Source organism: Juglans microcarpa x Juglans regia, chromosome 6D (assembly GCF_004785595.1).
Source record: "Juglans microcarpa x Juglans regia isolate MS1-56 chromosome 6D, Jm3101_v1.0, whole genome shotgun sequence".
Classification (NCBI taxonomy): domain Eukaryota; kingdom Viridiplantae; phylum Streptophyta; class Magnoliopsida; order Fagales; family Juglandaceae; genus Juglans; species Juglans microcarpa x Juglans regia.
In genome coordinates this window covers 4,369,883-4,385,774 of record NC_054604.1, presented here as the reverse complement: position 1 = coordinate 4,385,774, position 15,892 = coordinate 4,369,883, and the positions used below count along the sequence as shown (strand labels likewise).

Below are 15,892 nucleotides of genomic sequence, written 5' to 3'. Positions count from 1 at the left end.
CAGAAAAATCTCATCTGAAGCCCTTCACTTCTCTCAATCCTCACTTTCCAAATATTTTCTTTGTGGAAAACTTTCTTCATGTCTTTTGTTTCCAACCCTCCTGAGAATTAATCTCCTTGTAAGTAATATGTTTTTAATGAAGTCAAATTTATCAGTTATGATTTGTATCTTTTATATATTATTAATTAATAATTGATGTATATGGTCAGTTATACCGCATATTATTATATTATAAATTAATATTACTTATATATTTATATTTACATATAAATATATATTAAATATATGAGAAATACTACTTTGCCGTTTGAAGTCTACCGCTCAAATATTCCGCTTGCCATTTTAAATTTTTTTTAACTTAATGATCAAGAAAGTGATTTTAAGGCTACGTTTGGATATTGAACTGAATTGAGTTGAATTAAATTGAGATAATAAAATATTATTTTTTAATATTATTATTATTTTGAGATTTGAAAAAGTTGAATTGTTTATTATATTTTGTATTGAAATTTAAAAAAGTTATAATAATGAATTGAGATGAGTTGAAATGAATCAAATAAAATCTAAATGTGTTAATGTATTTTTTTTTTAATTTTTAAAAATATTTAAATATATTAAAAAAATATGAAAAAAACCATTGATTAATAAACTAGCGGTACGTGCTAGTCAGCCGGCAGAGCAGCGCAGAGTGCACCGCTCTAAATATATTTACGCAGCATCAACTTAGACCCAACCCCCACGCCTCCCTTTCTCTCCGCGTTTCCCTCTCTTCTCTGTGATTTGCCGCTAGCCGCCGTCCCTGGCTCCAGGCCGACCGTCTACACCGTGAAGCTCCGCTGCATCGCCGTGTGCCACAAGGCTCTGCCAAACCAAGCCTCTGTTTTCCCTAGCCCGATTTCTCTCTCTCCTCTGCACCTTCGCTCACCGTGGAACGTCCAGGTCGCCGCCTCTCGCTCTCGGTCTTCGACACCGCAAGTTACTCCACCTACATTTCCTTCACTCTCTTGCCCTCTCTCTCTCTCTCTCTCTCTCTAGCTCTCTGCTAGCGTCTCACTGTGTCTCTGTGTTAGACTGACGGTGGCAACCGATAAAGGTCACCAGAGCCAGCGTGCCGCCCCACGCCACAAACAGGTACGTCTCGGTCTCTCTCTCTCTCTCCCGCAAGTCTGTCTTGGTTACTCATGTCTGGCTCGGCTTCCTCTTTTCCCACTTCGTCCGATTTTGTTCTCCCACCGTGTATTTCCTCACTATCTCGAATTCGGTTTTGATGTTGTCTTCAATGTCACAGAGCATCCCGAACGACAATAGACAACGCTGCCACACCATTGAATCCGACCGATCGCCACTGCACGATTTGGTAAGATACTCTCGAGCATTAGCCTTGTAACTATAGTTAAATTTGTGGCTCTTGTAATTGTGCCTATTGGAAGTTTGGGTTATCCCTGGTTTGTATGTTGGGATTTGTAGTTGAGTAATTTCATGATTGGTTGACGTTTGGAGGGTCCCTTGCATATAATGTTGTGGTCGGAGGAGGAGATGAATGTAAAAATGTGGGTTGGTGTTCTAATTTGTTGGGAATATGGTTGTAGATCGTGTCGTACATTGCTGAATTTTAAGTGAATCCAAGGAGGTTGGGTTAATCTATTGGTGGAGTAGTGTGTGAATGTTGTACTAGGGCCGTTATAAATCCAAGTCACCAGGATGGACTATTGGTTTATGGGCTCACTTCGAGCTTTAGTTTCGATATCAATTCTCTGTTATGGTATGATATTGCTTATGAAAACCTTGAGGCATCATATTTTGTTATGCTCTAATTTATGGCCCTACCATGGGATATAATAGTGGCTTCTAGCCCCACCAAGGGACATAATAGTGACCCTTAGCCCTACCATGGAATACAATATTGGCCTTCAGCCCTGCCATGGGATACAATAGTGGCCTCGGTTCTGAGTGCAATCATTTTGGTGACAAAGTGGTTTATGTTCTGCTTGACTATTCGCATAATGCACATCCCTGCCACGGGGATAAACATGACCTCTGTTTTGAGTGCATCGCCTTGGTGACAAAATAGTGATATGTTTTGCTTAGCTAACTGCAAACATGCATAACCCTGCCACAAGGGTAAACATGGCTTCTGCTTCTGCTTCTGATGTTGTTTCAGTTATGCTTGGTTATGCTTGTGCCTATGGTCTTTTGTATATTATTATTGTGATGAAATGCTTCTAAAAATACCGCTGCCATATTTTTGAGAACTGTTTGTTTTTGTTTTCTGTAACTGCCTCATATTTACACACTAGTATAAGCTCGTTGCTTCCTGAGTTGTTGATAATTCACTCAATTTTTTCCATTATTTTTAAGATGATTAGGATGTTTTAGCTAAGGATAAAAAATAAAAGGCATGGGCGAGATTAGTTGAGTGTAGTGGAATAAGTGCCAAAGGTTATAAGAGTCTATAAGAGGATTTTATTCAAGAAACTAGTCATTTTCTTTTTCAGTATTATTTTGGGATATTGATGTTGTTATTGAGATTTTGTTGTGTTCTTGTTAATTATATTGGTGTAGTTCATTGATGTTCTTGTAGAGGTACACATATATTTGGTTTGAACAAATGAGTTTGATGTCTTATAGAGCCTTTGGAGTTTATACCTTTGTTATTGGAATGTGATTTCAAGTGTCAGAAATTACCTCTCTGGCCCTCCTGGTACATGATGTTATAGTGAGAATTGTCACAATTGTGCCGGGTACTTGTTAATGTTCAATGCAGCTCTCAAACCAGACATGCTCAGTTCACAAAAACAGTGCTCACTTTTCATTGGACTCCTGTACCATAACGGCAGCAGCAGACACGACGAGAGATTAGAAAGTTAGAGGGCTAACCAATTACCAAAGCAGACCACAGGAACAGAAACGTGAATTCAAGCCATGGCTTCCCTTTTAGAACCCAAAACCCAATCGCCTAACATTTACATATCCGAGGAATGGTCCCACGCCGCAGACTCCATCGTGTACGATGTGGTCACTTCGCCGCCTCCCATTGCTCTCATCTGCGGTGCCAAAAACTGTGGCAAAACCACCTTCTCCCGCTACCTCCTTAACATCCTTCTCCAGAGGTCGTTGCTCTCTCTCTCTCTCTCTCTCTCTCTCTCAATTAGTTTTCTAAATAAGTAATGGTCTTATTTGCGTTTTCTGTGTTGGTTGTGAAATCCGTTTCTTTGGATCTGTATGGAATCTGTGTGGGTGAACTTATAACTTATTTGTTGGTAGTAAGACATTTTTCCTATCATACTTGTGTTTTCACTTAAGAATCATCATGGCCAGACTGTTAGTTGCTCAATGGATGTAAAGATGAACTGAGATTGTGATATTCCTGTGTTTATTGATTCAATATCTGGTTCAAATAAATTGATCTTAATTTGTTGATTTCTGTAATTTAAATTTGATTTGTGTTTTGAAATCCCCTGCATCTGCTACATGACAAGTCTGTTATGATACTTAGGATTAGAGGTTCCACCAATTTAGTATGCAATGGTCTAAGGGCTTTTGGGTCAATGGGTAGGCCTTTTGCAATTGGTATTAGAGCAGGGATGATGTCACGAGTTTGAGTTACGGAAGGGGCGACCGTTATGATCCTAGGGTTAAATATTTAATGAAATTAGTATCCAACAGTCATAGGGCTTTTAAATCAGTGGTTATGCCTTTAACAATCTGATAGTTTAACTAAGTTCATTACTAGTTTGCCTAATTGGTTTCGGCGAATATTTTTTGTTGTAAGATTTCCTCACATTTGTTTGAATGATCATTGTTAGTGGATCTATTCGGATAAGTTGAATATACTTCAAATTGATTTTATCAGAAAAGTTTAATCGTTGTCTGCAAAGCTTGCATTGATTTTGAAATCTATTCAGATTGCTATATCTGAAGTACTGAACCGGGTCTATATTATTCATCATTTGTTTAGATTTCTTGTTTTTTGTTCCATTTTCTTTGTGCAAAGGGAGGGGTTTGGGAGATGGTTTTCCTAGTTAATTCTTTTTCATCTACTCTATGCAAGTCAAATGGATCTATGCAAATAAGTTGAATATACTTCAACTTCATTTTAATATAAAAAGTGTAATTGTTGACTGCAGAGATTGCATTGATTTTGGAATCTACTACGATTGCTATATCTGAAATACTGAATTGGGGGTCTGAGTCTATATTATTCATCATTGGCTTAGAATTTTTTTTTCTTCTGCATAAAGGACCCGGTTTGGGGGATGGTTTTTCTAGTTAGTTCTGCTTTCTTCCACTTGATCATTCCGACCTTACAGCGGTCTTTCTTGGGCAATCAACTACGACGCTAAGGGTGGTAGCTCATCTAGAGGGAAGTCTAAAGGGAGGGCATTGTGAAGACGGGAGGAATCAAGGGGTTGGGGTTGGGTGTTCAGGTAGAGTTTTAGTTCTAGGGGAAATAAGGGGTTGGGATTGGGTCTAGTGTATTTTGGGTTGTTTTTCCACGGGCTTTTTGGGTCATTAGGGATTTTTTGGGTCATTTTGGGCAAGGTGTTTTCTTGTATACATTTAGTGTATTTGGTTTCTCCTTTTGATATATATAATTTTTTACTTATAAAAAAAAAGATATATTTACCTTCTTACCCGTAGCTTTTTCTTTTAAATTTATTTTATTTCTGTTTGCAGGTATAAAAAAGTAGCTTATTTGGATACAGATGTTGGTCAGCCTGAGTTTACACCTCCTGGTTTTGTATCCCTCACTGTAGTTGACAAGCTAACTTCAGGTAATTGTTTACAGTTTTATCTTTCTTAACAATCTTGTGAACTCATTGTATTTCTTAAACATCACAAGTTTCTTTGTTTTTTGTTAGTTGTTTAATTACTCATCTAGATTTCTCTTTCGTTTTGTTAGATTTGACAATCCCATGTTTGAAGACACCCGAGAGGTATGAGCAGTTGATCCTTTTTGTGCTAGTTATTAACTTCGTTTTTCAAAAGAATAGAGTTCACCATCTTTTATTCAAGTTCTCCTTTGAGTATGAGTTATTAGATCATGCCACTTACCGTATCTCCTTAGCTTTGAGGATCAACTAAGCATGCAAATCAAGCACCTTTTTCAACCCAAGGTGGAGTTGGTGGAAGTCCTTGGCTGCCCCAACAGCAGCTATGTCCCTATCTTGTAGCAGAGTTTAGGAGGTTCTTTTTAAGAGTTTTGGTGGAGAGAACTTGAGAGAGAGGGCTGTGGAAAGGCAATATATGAGAGACATCATAGAATTCAAATTACCTACAGAGAGTAAGAAATAGTCACTTGAAATTGCTACCAAGTGGTAAAAGCCTTGATCTTGGTGGTATGCGCTCTCCAAGTCTGAAGGTTTGAATCTTCTTGGGTGCAAACAATTTTTAGGGGCCATCAAACTGGGGGAACTTCCCCTAAATACCTTGCCGAGAGCTTGTGCACCCCTAGAATTATTCGGAACTTTGTTCTCAGACACCCGGTGCCAATTTAAAAAAAAATATTCCTGATTCTGGCAGCGTAGGGTGGCAGAGAGTGGCAGCACAATGGTGGTGGCAGCCTTGAGAATTCTTTAACACTTTGATGATATGAAACTTGGTGGAGTGTAGAGAGGGCTGCACAAGTGTGTATGGGGCAGCCTCTGGTTTGGGGCCTTAGATGAGACACAAAATTCTCATCTGATCTCATTTTATCTCATCCCATCTTATTCCTAAACATAATTCAAATACAAAATTTTTAAACTAATCATTACATATTTTTCAAACTTCCAAATAAAAAATAAAAAATAATTCTAACTTTTTCAAATCTCCAAACAAAAACAATATTATAAAACTATTATTACAATATTTTAACTTTATAATATTTTTTATTCAACTTTTTCTCTCTCATTTCCCAAAACTCAAAAAATACTCAACTCAAACTATCTCACTACTATTCACAAACTATCTTACTATTATTCACAAAATCCTCATCTCATCTCACTTCCCAAACAAGCCCGAAATTGTCTGGACCTAAGGGGCGAGGTATGGGCATAGGGACTGCTGGTATAATCCTGGCAGTCTCTTAATACGAATTTTGTTGAGTAAATATTGGGTTTCTAAGTTGGCTGCAGATTCCCAATGCTAGAAATTTCCATGTGAGTTGTATAAGGAAAGATCTCTTATACTTGCTATAATGGGTTGGGATTGATCGCTGGAGATTTCAAGGCTGGCAGAACAGCTATTTCAAGTGTCAACTTCCTTCCTAAGTAGTCCTAAAATCTTGTCAGCCTCTTCCCTAATTTATTCCTATGCTAATAAAAATAAAGTCTTGCCTAATGCATTCACGAAAATCGGATCCTGCTTCCAAACATATTTTGGAAACTCCCTAGGTCTTATTTCCAGCAATAAATCACACAATGCCTTCCTTTTTTAAGGAGGAAAGTCTGAGAGCTTAGGATTGCTAGCAGTCTTGTAAATTTGTGCAAAATCTGATATTTTGAGGGGGGGAAATCATTCCATAAGTATGTGTTAAATATTCGAAATTAAATTGGGCCCAAGCTGGCGCCACAAGCTGTCCAGTGGGTTGGACAGCAAGCTCACTAACCCAATACACTCACTATTATGCATAATTAAAATCCCAAACATCTATAAAATCAAACAATAGCAATATATAAAAATTTAATCATGGAAATTTAATCAAATACGATAAATCTGGCCCATAGGCCATAGTTGAAGGTCAGCCCAAACTTTGAATCCAATGCCTGGGGGTGACAATGATTGGCACAATTGGTACAGAGCTGGTAATCTTTTTGGTTTTCAGAATTTCAGATAGGACCTTGCTACTTTGAATGTGTATTGAACATTTCTTGTGACCCAATACTTGGAATCTATTTGTTAAAAAACATGCTTATAGAGTTTAGTGTACTAATATTAATAAACTGTTTAGTACTTCTATGTGCGTTCTTCCACCTGTCTCTTTTTTTTTTCCTTTTTGATTGATGAATTACTCATGCACCTAGAGTTTTGAACCTATAATTTCACCCTTCATCTTGTTCTTACATGGAAAGAAAGCGCCATTTGAGCTCATGCTTGTAAGCTTTCTTCTACCTCTGATATTTTTTATTGGTAAATTACATATTCACCTACCTAACCAAAAAAAAAAAAAAAAGAATTATACACTCACCTTGAGTTTTGAACCAATAATATCACCCTACATCTTGTTCTTACACAGAAAGGAAGCGCCATTTGAGCTAACATTCATAAGCTTTTGTTCCACCTCTCTCTTTAAGTCTTGCCTTCGTTGTAAGTAGGCAGTCTTCTGTCTGTGCTAATTCTATTGAGTAAATATATGAATTACTCAGTATTTTTATTTCCTCTCAGATGCTTCTTCTTTGGTGATGTGTCTTCGAAAAGGGATCCAACAGCATACTTGAAAGCTATATTTACCCTGTATGATTACTATCGACAGGATCACTGCTTGTTTAACAAGAATGAAAACCCTGCTAAGACTGAATTGCCTCTTGTTATAAATACTCCTGGCTGGGTGAAAGGTAGCTTATTTGGATGGTTCATTACTTCTATATCAATATGTAATATGAAAAGATGCTCAGAAATCTTGTATTACTTCTTTCCCGTGTACTGTTTCTTTTCTTGAATCTAAGTTGGTTCATTATAGTGACCGCACTATTTTCTCCTCATTCTGCTTGTGGTAGGTGTTGGTTACGACATACTGGTGGATATGTTGAAATGCATTACTCCCACCCATGTGGTTAAAATAAACATATCTGCTGCGAGTAAGAATCTACCAGCTGGGAGGTTCTGGTTAGATGAGGACTATGATGGGATGGTTAGTCTAATTGAGATCAATTCAGCTCGTCAGGATTCTTATAACCGATCGTAAGTTCTTAGCTGCCTCCTAGTTTAGATTGAACCTGTTAGATTGTAAGTGTAGTTTACTCTGTACAAAATTACAAAATCATGAACTTTTTTGTTAGCAAATGTTTATTGTTTGGCACATGTCAGCTTTTGTTCTTCATATAGGAGAACCATTGGAACTATAACCTTCTTGCCCTTATCCTGATTTTAATTCGATGTTTACTGAAGCCTGTTGGTGATGAAAGTGAGTTATATAATCGCATTAGTTGAGTTGCGAGTCCCAGATTACTTTATGCATTTTAAAAAGAATTTGGAGTTTGTTTGTTTGTTTTTTTTTTCCTGCTTGAAGGTTGTATATATTGTGTGGTTTTGTGTTGGATTTTATATATAAGGAATTCTTGTTAGTTAACCCTAACTTGCATTGATTCGTATCCCAAACAATGTAATCCAGTTTTGCTATTGAAATACTAGTGGTTATATTTGTTGCTAGAAGATATGGGTTTTTGTTGGTGTTGCAGCCTTTCTTCTTTACATCTTACTTTTTTTTTTTTTTTATAAGTATTCTTTACATCTTACCTCCATGTCATTTTCCAGGGTGTTAGTGCAAAAGGATGCGCAGCTATTGCGTGATTTACGTATAATGGCATATTTCAGGCAATGCTTTCCAAGTGACCTGGATATCACCACAATCAAAGAACTTGCGCATGCACTGGCCTGTCACCCTCCTTATGAAGTTCCAGTTTCAAGCATCAAGATCAGACATCTCCATTGCCGGGTTAGTTGAATGTGTATGTGTGTGTGTTTTTTTTTTTTTTTTTTTTTTTTTTTTTTTTTTTTTTTTATGAATAAGAAAATTTTATTAAGACAAGTAGCAAGGCAAAGCCAAGTACACAAGAAGTATACAAAAACCGAACCTAATTACAGGTCAGGAACAAGAAAAAAAAACAAGAAAATTATGAACACTAGTTCCACTAAACACAATAGCCAAAGCCCACTGAAATAAGGTATTAAAGAAAAAACGATTAAGTTCAAGGTTAGTTGAATGTGTTAATTTAAATGCTGCAGTTCCTTTGGAAATTTATGTTTCGGCAAATCTTGCATAACCACCATTTCGATTGTTATGGTCCCTTCCCATTCAGTGCAGGATTGTCTTGAATATATTAAGGCAGATTCCTGAGAAGATTAGTTGACTTCATTTATCTTTATATTAAACACTTCTTTTAACTTTCTTTTGATCCATGTTCAGGGAATGTATTTGTTTATTTGTTATGTTATTTCAAGTTCTTTGAACTTTTTCCAATTTCTGATGCTAGGTCCCAAGCTCTGAGATATTTTACAGTTTGAATGCTGCCATTGTTGGCTTGGCGATTAGCTCTGAAGACTCTGAAAATTTACCTTTGTGTGTTGGTCTTGGTAGGTTACTTGTATTTTATTGTGTTGCCTAGCTCAATTGGTTATCATTTATGATCTCTCATCTTTATAGCTCTGGTCAGTTTTGGGGATTACTCATGATTGTAGATATAGTAATATGCTAGACTGACTGTGGAGCTAGAGCGTTAATTTTGAGTAGAAAAATAATTTGGAATCATTTTTCATGTTAGATGGCTGCCTTTTTGTGGTCAAATTGTAGTACTGAAGTGCATTTAATATTTTTTTCCTTTGCATGATGGTATGCAAGTTCTTGTTAGGAATCAATCACGCAATATCATAAAGAGATATTTTTAATTTCCACAAGAACACTTTTTTTATAACCATATCCCATTGCAGAAGTTTCCTGCAAAGCATTACATACAGCTTCATTCTGATAGTATTTGTAGTTAGAATGAAATGTTTCACTGTTTTTTCAAGATAGCCGTTTTTGTACTCCCATTGCGTTTAATTTTCTCTTGGAAATGCTTCCACGAACCATTTCACATCCATTATCATATTTCCTTTTAGTATGACATTCACCGTGATAACCACCTGAACCTAATTCCTTTTTGAACAGGGATAGTGAGAAGCATTGACACTTTTAAAGGTTTGCTATACGTTATCACTCCTGTTCCTCATAGCAGCCTGGAGAAGGTCGATATTTTTCTTCAGGGATTTATCCAAATTCCTACTTGCTTGTTGCAGGTAATAGATCATCCTCCTCTGTGATATATTCCTGGAAAAAGAAAACATGTCTTTTCTGATAATCCTTGTATTCTCATTTGCGTGTACCATCTATTGGTTGATTTCTGTTGGGATGCATTTGTGAGCGAAGTCTGGATAGTTTTTAGATCCTTTGGTTCAATTTCCACGCCAATACTGTTACTAAATTCCACCTCAATATTGGCTTGTAGGAACAAGAGATGCTTGTTAATTTTTTAGTGAACTGGTTTGATGAATTTGCTGTTGCATAAATGTGTTGATAAATCTGTGTCATGAGGAATGCATATGAGGATGAGAAAATTAGGTGACTGTCACGTAGTGGTTCATGTGAACGTAATTTAGGAGGCGTATTTTGCTGAATTACTCAGCGGCATTACTCTAGGATGTCTGCACGCGCACTTAACTTTACCTTAAATCGTAAGTTGTTTGGTTGGCTACATGATACTTTTTGCCATTTCAATTTTCTTTTTCTTATTTGCTTGACCTGCACTCAGTTCTTCAAAAACCAAAACAAACAATGTGACGTACTACTTTCTAGGCCATAGATGGGTATCTGTGCCTCCTGCTCCTCATAAGATTGGATGAAATAGTGATGACTAATGTGTTGTAATATACAAATTTAAGACCGTTTAATTTTTGCCATGACAAAGCAGATCCTTAAATGTTTGGTTGCTGCTGTAGGTTTCCCGATAGGTAAGCTGTAGGTCTTATTTAAACAATTGGATTCTTTTCAGGTCCAGGGATGCATATCACCATACATGTCTGCAAATGTTTTCTCTTCAAGCTAGCTCTTACATGAGGGATGATACCAAATTAAATTCTTCTAGGATCTTCTATAGAAATATTCAGCAAAGTTACTTATAAAAAAAAAAATATTCAGCAAAGTTGTTTCCCAACCTTGTAAGAGAAGATCTATTTTTAATGACAGGAGAAGCCAGTTTTATGGTCATTTAATAGACATCCAAGGCTCTGTTACTCATTTATTTGAACTAACTCCTAATGTGGAGGTCATTCATATCTCTTATGATCAAATATATTTTAACAGAATTGCATTACATTGAGAATGAATATGTTTGCACTTTGCACATCGCATGAGCGTACAATTAGTTTATTGGCAACAGGTTGGCACGAAGTGATTCATCATATGCTCAAACATGAGCTGATCGTTCGTTAGGGACGTTTTAGCGATCATAAAATTGCCACAAATGGAATGAAAAGTTTAATGCGTCACGTCTGGATGTATATTAAATGACTAGTCAATGATATAATTGGAGTTTTATTGTAATCATTATAAAGAATCTCAGTTCTAAGTAACGTGGGATTCTATATACCACTTATTCTTATAATTCAGTATGAGGTATCATAAAAAGTGAACCATGCAGATGGTTGAGATCTCACAAACAACAATGCCTTTAGGAGCAAACCCACATTCTGACTTGACGTCCAAATGTAAATAAACTAAACGATCAATAATCATTGAGCATTCGAACGCTGTGTGATAGTAATTGCGGGACATTCAAATGTGTCTATGGATGGAAATCTGAACAAAAGTGGAAATTCCCAACCCTCTTCTGATGGTTTGGTTACAGTCACACAAAAAAAAAAAATAAAAAATAAAATAAAATAAAATCGTTTCTGGTGTAGTGCTAGGTAGAAATTGAGACGCAAAAAGGAGCCGAGAAGCAAGCTGTCTGCTGGGCTGAGAAATGTCATAGAAAATGCCACCTTCCACAACAAGGTTTAATTTTCTGACATCGATATTGCAGCTTTCCTGTTTATGTAGTAGTATCAGAATAATCAAATTGGGTTATAAAGAAAATTGTTGTTGGCATTATTTTGAATAAGAAGATATTGGTACTTGAGAAATAATTTGTATAAATTTTAAATAAATAAGTCACGTATAAACCTTTGTAAAAAAGTGGACTCTACTTAAAAAAAATGTTAAAAAAATTATTTTTTATTAGTAAAATCTATTTTTTTACGAAGAGCTTGCATGTGACTTATCTGTTTGAGTTACTTTATGAATTCCAAATTACAAAGACATGATTCGTATCTTTTTACAGGATTACATATCATTAAAAATTAATATTTAATGGCATGTCATTCTGTGATAAGATATAAATACTATATTATCCATATTTTTAGACTACTTAATAATAATTATTATTGTTTATATATAATTTGATTAGTATTATTTCTCTCTCCCAAAAATAGCATAAACCATGAGATTGTAGAATTAATCTATTCATTCCTATAAAATTTGAATTGTGCTACACAGAAATTTTATACTTCTACACATCACTTAAAAATATGTGATTTTATTTTTTTTATCCTCATATTTAATATAAAATAAAATCATATATTTTTAAGTGGTATGCATGGTGTAGAGCTTATGTTTAGAACTTTTTTATAAAATTTTACCTAAACGAACAAAGGAGACCATTTGTATCATAATCATGGCTTGAAAAAAGTGGTATGGCAACAGTTTAATTTTCTAGACATTCTTTCAACGGATTCTTTTAAGATATATATAAAGTCGAGTCAGTTTATAAATTTCTTTCTATGTCAACACTCAACAGCACTCAAACGCCCACTTTCGGGAAAGATGTCGGACCGTTATCGGCTGTTGGTTGGATAGTGCATGATAGACCGTTATTTCAGCTGCACAGTCTACCCAACAACCTCAATTTCCTAAAAAAACTGTCTATATTTGGCCTAATAAAGCAAACCACCCAAAATTCCCTCGTTTTACTTTTTACCGCTCTCTTCTCTACCCTCAGAAAAGAAAGATCATGATCTGGGTGAGCTGGTTCATCGCACCACGGTCATGATCTTCCATTGCACCAGCCTCTGAGTACCATGCTCTGATTTAGTTCTTTTTTTTTTTTTTTTTTTTTTTTTTTCCATATTTTCTGATTTTGTTCCCACTTGAATTAGTCATAACTAGCATTAGTATTGTCTTTTTCACTTTTGTTTCTGGATCGAAAAAATGGCAAAGCGATCATTTACATGTTTTGTTGAACAAGAATTGGGAAAGTTCCCCCACTTCTTGATCTTCGCCGTGCTCGAATGGGTGTTGATTCTTCTGCTATTCATTGATGGGTTTATTGCATTTGTTGCCAATGAATTCGCCAAATTCTTCGAACTTAAAGTCCCTTGCTTGCTTTGCACCAGAATCGATCATGTACTGTTCAACAAAGACCCCGATTTCTACTACAATGATTCAATATGTGAAGCTCACAAGAAGGGTGTTTCATCTTTGGCATATTGCCATAACCATAAGAAATTGTCCGACATAAGAAAGATGTGTGAAGGGTGCCTTCTTTCATTTGCAACCGAGAAAGAATCTGATTGCATTACGTACAAGTCTCTTGTAGGGATTTTGCACAAGGATCTTGAGTGTTTTGTTAAAGATGATCTAAGTTTGGCTACATGCAAGAAGGATGATATTGTCCAGGTTGAGAAGATCATTAGTAGCATTCATTGTTGTTCGTGTTGTGGAGAGCCTTTGAAGTTTAATTCATCATATTCAAAGGGAAAAGGCGCCGGTGCGTATTCAATAACTCCTGCTCCTTCACCACGAACACCATTAGCGGCATTGGCAAAAGAGGAGACTCGCAATATGGATCTTAAATTTGTTCCTGACCCTGACTCACTTCTGGAGGACGAAGACGGCTCGACTGCATTCAATCCCTATACTCAATGTGAGTTTAGGATCCAAATCTCTCTCTCTCTCTCTCTCCCATAATTCTTGTATTTATAATCGAGAGCTATCTTAAATCCTAAAGAAAATTAGTTCACAAACTCTTGAGTAAGTAATTTTAGCCCATGTATACTAGTCATAGTTCAGTCATTTATGAACTATGTATTGATATTGAAAATATTCACCATTGTATTTTTATTTGCTTCAAACAGTTCTTGACTGATAATACATGTGTTTTTTTTACTGTCTCTATTGATTTTTAATTGCTGAAATCCTTGTATTTCTGATCTGTCATCCATACTTTTCATGCTTTGCTCTTGATTTTTTAGACCATGTAATTAATTTTCTTCTTTGGATTGTATAATTCTAGCTAGAGAAGAAGTAAAAGCTGCAACAGTTGCGTTATTGACAGAAGCTGAGGATTTGTTTGATGAAGCCTCAAAGAGCCCTAACTTTGGTAGAGGGAACAGGTTCTTTGGAATCCCACTGTCAGATTCAGCCACTAACAGTCCTAGGTTGGGTACTAGGATTACAAGGAAATCGCCACTTGGAAAAACAACGTTTGCTGCAGGGTCTATTGAAGAAAATCAACCAAATGAAGCCGATAGTGCTAATTCTGTCCTGCATAAATTGAAGAGACAGGTTCGATTGGATCGAAATTCGCTTTTTGCTTTGTACATGGAATTAGATGAAGAAAGAAGTGCTTCAGCTGTTGCAGCTAACAATGCAATGGCCATGATCACCCGGTTACAAGCAGAAAAGGCAGCTGTTCAGATGGATGCCTTACAGTATCAGAGAATGATGGAGGAGCAGGCAGAGTATGACCAAGAAGCCCTAGAAGAAGCGATTGATTTGCTTGCCAAGAGAGAGGAAGAAATTAAGGTTTTAGAGGATGAACTTGAGGCATATAGAGAAAAGTATGGAAGCACAAGGGAAGATGAGAATTACAGAGACAATAGCTCACAATCTTACTCATCTTACAATGCAAAATCTGAAAGTGGCAGTTCTAATGTTAATGTCAATGAAGGGGAGATAAATGGAGAAGATGCACACAATAATTCTCAACCCTTTTCAACACAAGAAGCAAATGGAGGGGTTATCCCAAGCGAATCATTGAAACATGTTAAAGGTGAGGAAACACATACTCTTGGATGGTTTAAACAAAAAAACAAGATTAGTCACTTTCTATCAGAAAACGGGGTTCATTCCTCATTGCCTAGTAGCCCTGAAAATGTTTGACAAAAAAAATGATGAGATGGGTAAATATTCATGCAGATACATGTGGGCATGCAAAATAGCATGTTTTAAACATATAGATAATTAGATAGGTAGAAGAGATATTGAAAATCTAAGTACTTTTTGATCGAGCTTGTCTTTACGATTCTTTGCATATCTGATATCACCATCAAAGTATCAACTAATCTCTCTGATCATGTAGCAGGAAAGCAAAGGAAAACTCTCCTAACAAGAGAGTTGTCTCATCTTAGTAAGAGGGTGAAGGCCCTTGAAGCAGACAATGGATTCCTAGATCATGCTGCTCAGACGCTTGAGAAACATAGTGAAGGAACTAAACTTTTGATAGAGATATCTCGAAATCTGAGGAAGCTTCGGCAACTTGTGACAATGCCTCTCGAAGAGAATGATGCATGATTCTCATCCTAAACATTTTTTATGGTAAATGTAATTAATTGGTTCTAATTAATTGTGCTCGATCAATTGTCACGATATGTTTAGTTAGCTATGGTCAAGATTCTCTAAACATCTTAGAATTTCTGCAAAGTATATATAATAGTGAATGTAGTTGAAGGGAAGTTTAGAAACTGTGCTACTATTTGTTCTGTTTTTTCCAATGCATACTTACCGAAGCAAAACATGCTTACATCTAGGCCTGTTCATCCGGGCTGGGTTTTTATCCGGCCCGGAACAAATCCAGACCAGTATCCGCATAAAAAAATTAAGTTACACCTGATTTGGGTACCAGGTTTTAAACCCGGAACTTAGGTTTATTTTTTATTTATTTTTTTATTTTTTCGGTTTGAATGTTTTGATTTTTTTTTTCTTTTTTGTTCATTTCTAGCAACTAAATGGACAGAAACTTAAAAAGAAAATTCATATTATGTCTAATGAACCATCCATTTTATGATTTTTTTATACTCTTCTCCACGTGGCTTTTTATTGGGTGTCAAGGAATATGTA

The 15,892-nt window shown here is 36.1% G+C and overlaps 2 protein-coding genes across 2 annotated transcripts; both read left to right on the top strand.

Annotated features, from left to right (window-relative positions):
• The first annotated feature begins 683 nt into the window (after positions 1–683).
• LOC121235177 (polynucleotide 5'-hydroxyl-kinase NOL9) lies at positions 684–11,050 on the top strand. Its single transcript, XM_041131461.1, has 12 exons — positions 684–1,131; positions 1,289–1,357; positions 2,765–3,110; positions 4,678–4,775; positions 4,904–4,937; positions 7,366–7,535; positions 7,698–7,881; positions 8,455–8,635; positions 9,174–9,273; positions 9,848–9,975; positions 10,728–10,834; positions 10,866–11,050. The coding sequence occupies exons 3-11, from the start codon at positions 2,923–2,925 to the stop codon at positions 10,779–10,781; spliced, it is 1,137 nt and encodes a 378-aa protein (XP_040987395.1). The 5' UTR covers positions 684–1,131; positions 1,289–1,357; positions 2,765–2,922; the 3' UTR covers positions 10,782–10,834; positions 10,866–11,050.
• Positions 11,051–12,847: 1,797 nt separating this feature from the next.
• On the top strand, positions 12,848–15,346 carry LOC121235628 (probable myosin-binding protein 5). The gene is made up of 3 exons (XM_041131966.1): positions 12,848–13,697; positions 14,067–14,918; positions 15,108–15,346. The coding sequence occupies exons 1-3, from the start codon at positions 12,983–12,985 to the stop codon at positions 15,344–15,346; spliced, it is 1,806 nt and encodes a 601-aa protein (XP_040987900.1). The 5' UTR covers positions 12,848–12,982.
• The last annotated feature ends 546 nt before the right edge of the window (positions 15,347–15,892 follow it).

What these genes read in the sequence shown, in the direction of transcription:
- LOC121235177 (XM_041131461.1), top strand. Translation starts at nt 2,923, where the DNA reads ATGGCTTCCCTTTTAGAACCCAAAACCCAATCGCCTAACATTTACATA. An exon ending in TGTTTGAAGACACCCGAGAG is followed by an intron (nt 4,938 to 7,365) that starts GTATGAGCAGTT and finishes ATTTCCTCTCAG; the next exon opens with ATGCTTCTTCTTTGGTGATG. An exon ending in TCAGACATCTCCATTGCCGG is followed by an intron (nt 8,636 to 9,173) that starts GTTAGTTGAATG and finishes TTCTGATGCTAG; the next exon opens with GTCCCAAGCTCTGAGATATT.
- LOC121235628 (XM_041131966.1), top strand. Translation starts at nt 12,983, where the DNA reads ATGGCAAAGCGATCATTTACATGTTTTGTTGAACAAGAATTGGGAAAG. An exon ending in ATTCAATCCCTATACTCAAT is followed by an intron (nt 13,698 to 14,066) that starts GTGAGTTTAGGA and finishes GTATAATTCTAG; the next exon opens with CTAGAGAAGAAGTAAAAGCT. An exon ending in TCATTCCTCATTGCCTAGTA is followed by an intron (nt 14,919 to 15,107) that starts GCCCTGAAAATG and finishes TCACCATCAAAG; the next exon opens with TATCAACTAATCTCTCTGAT.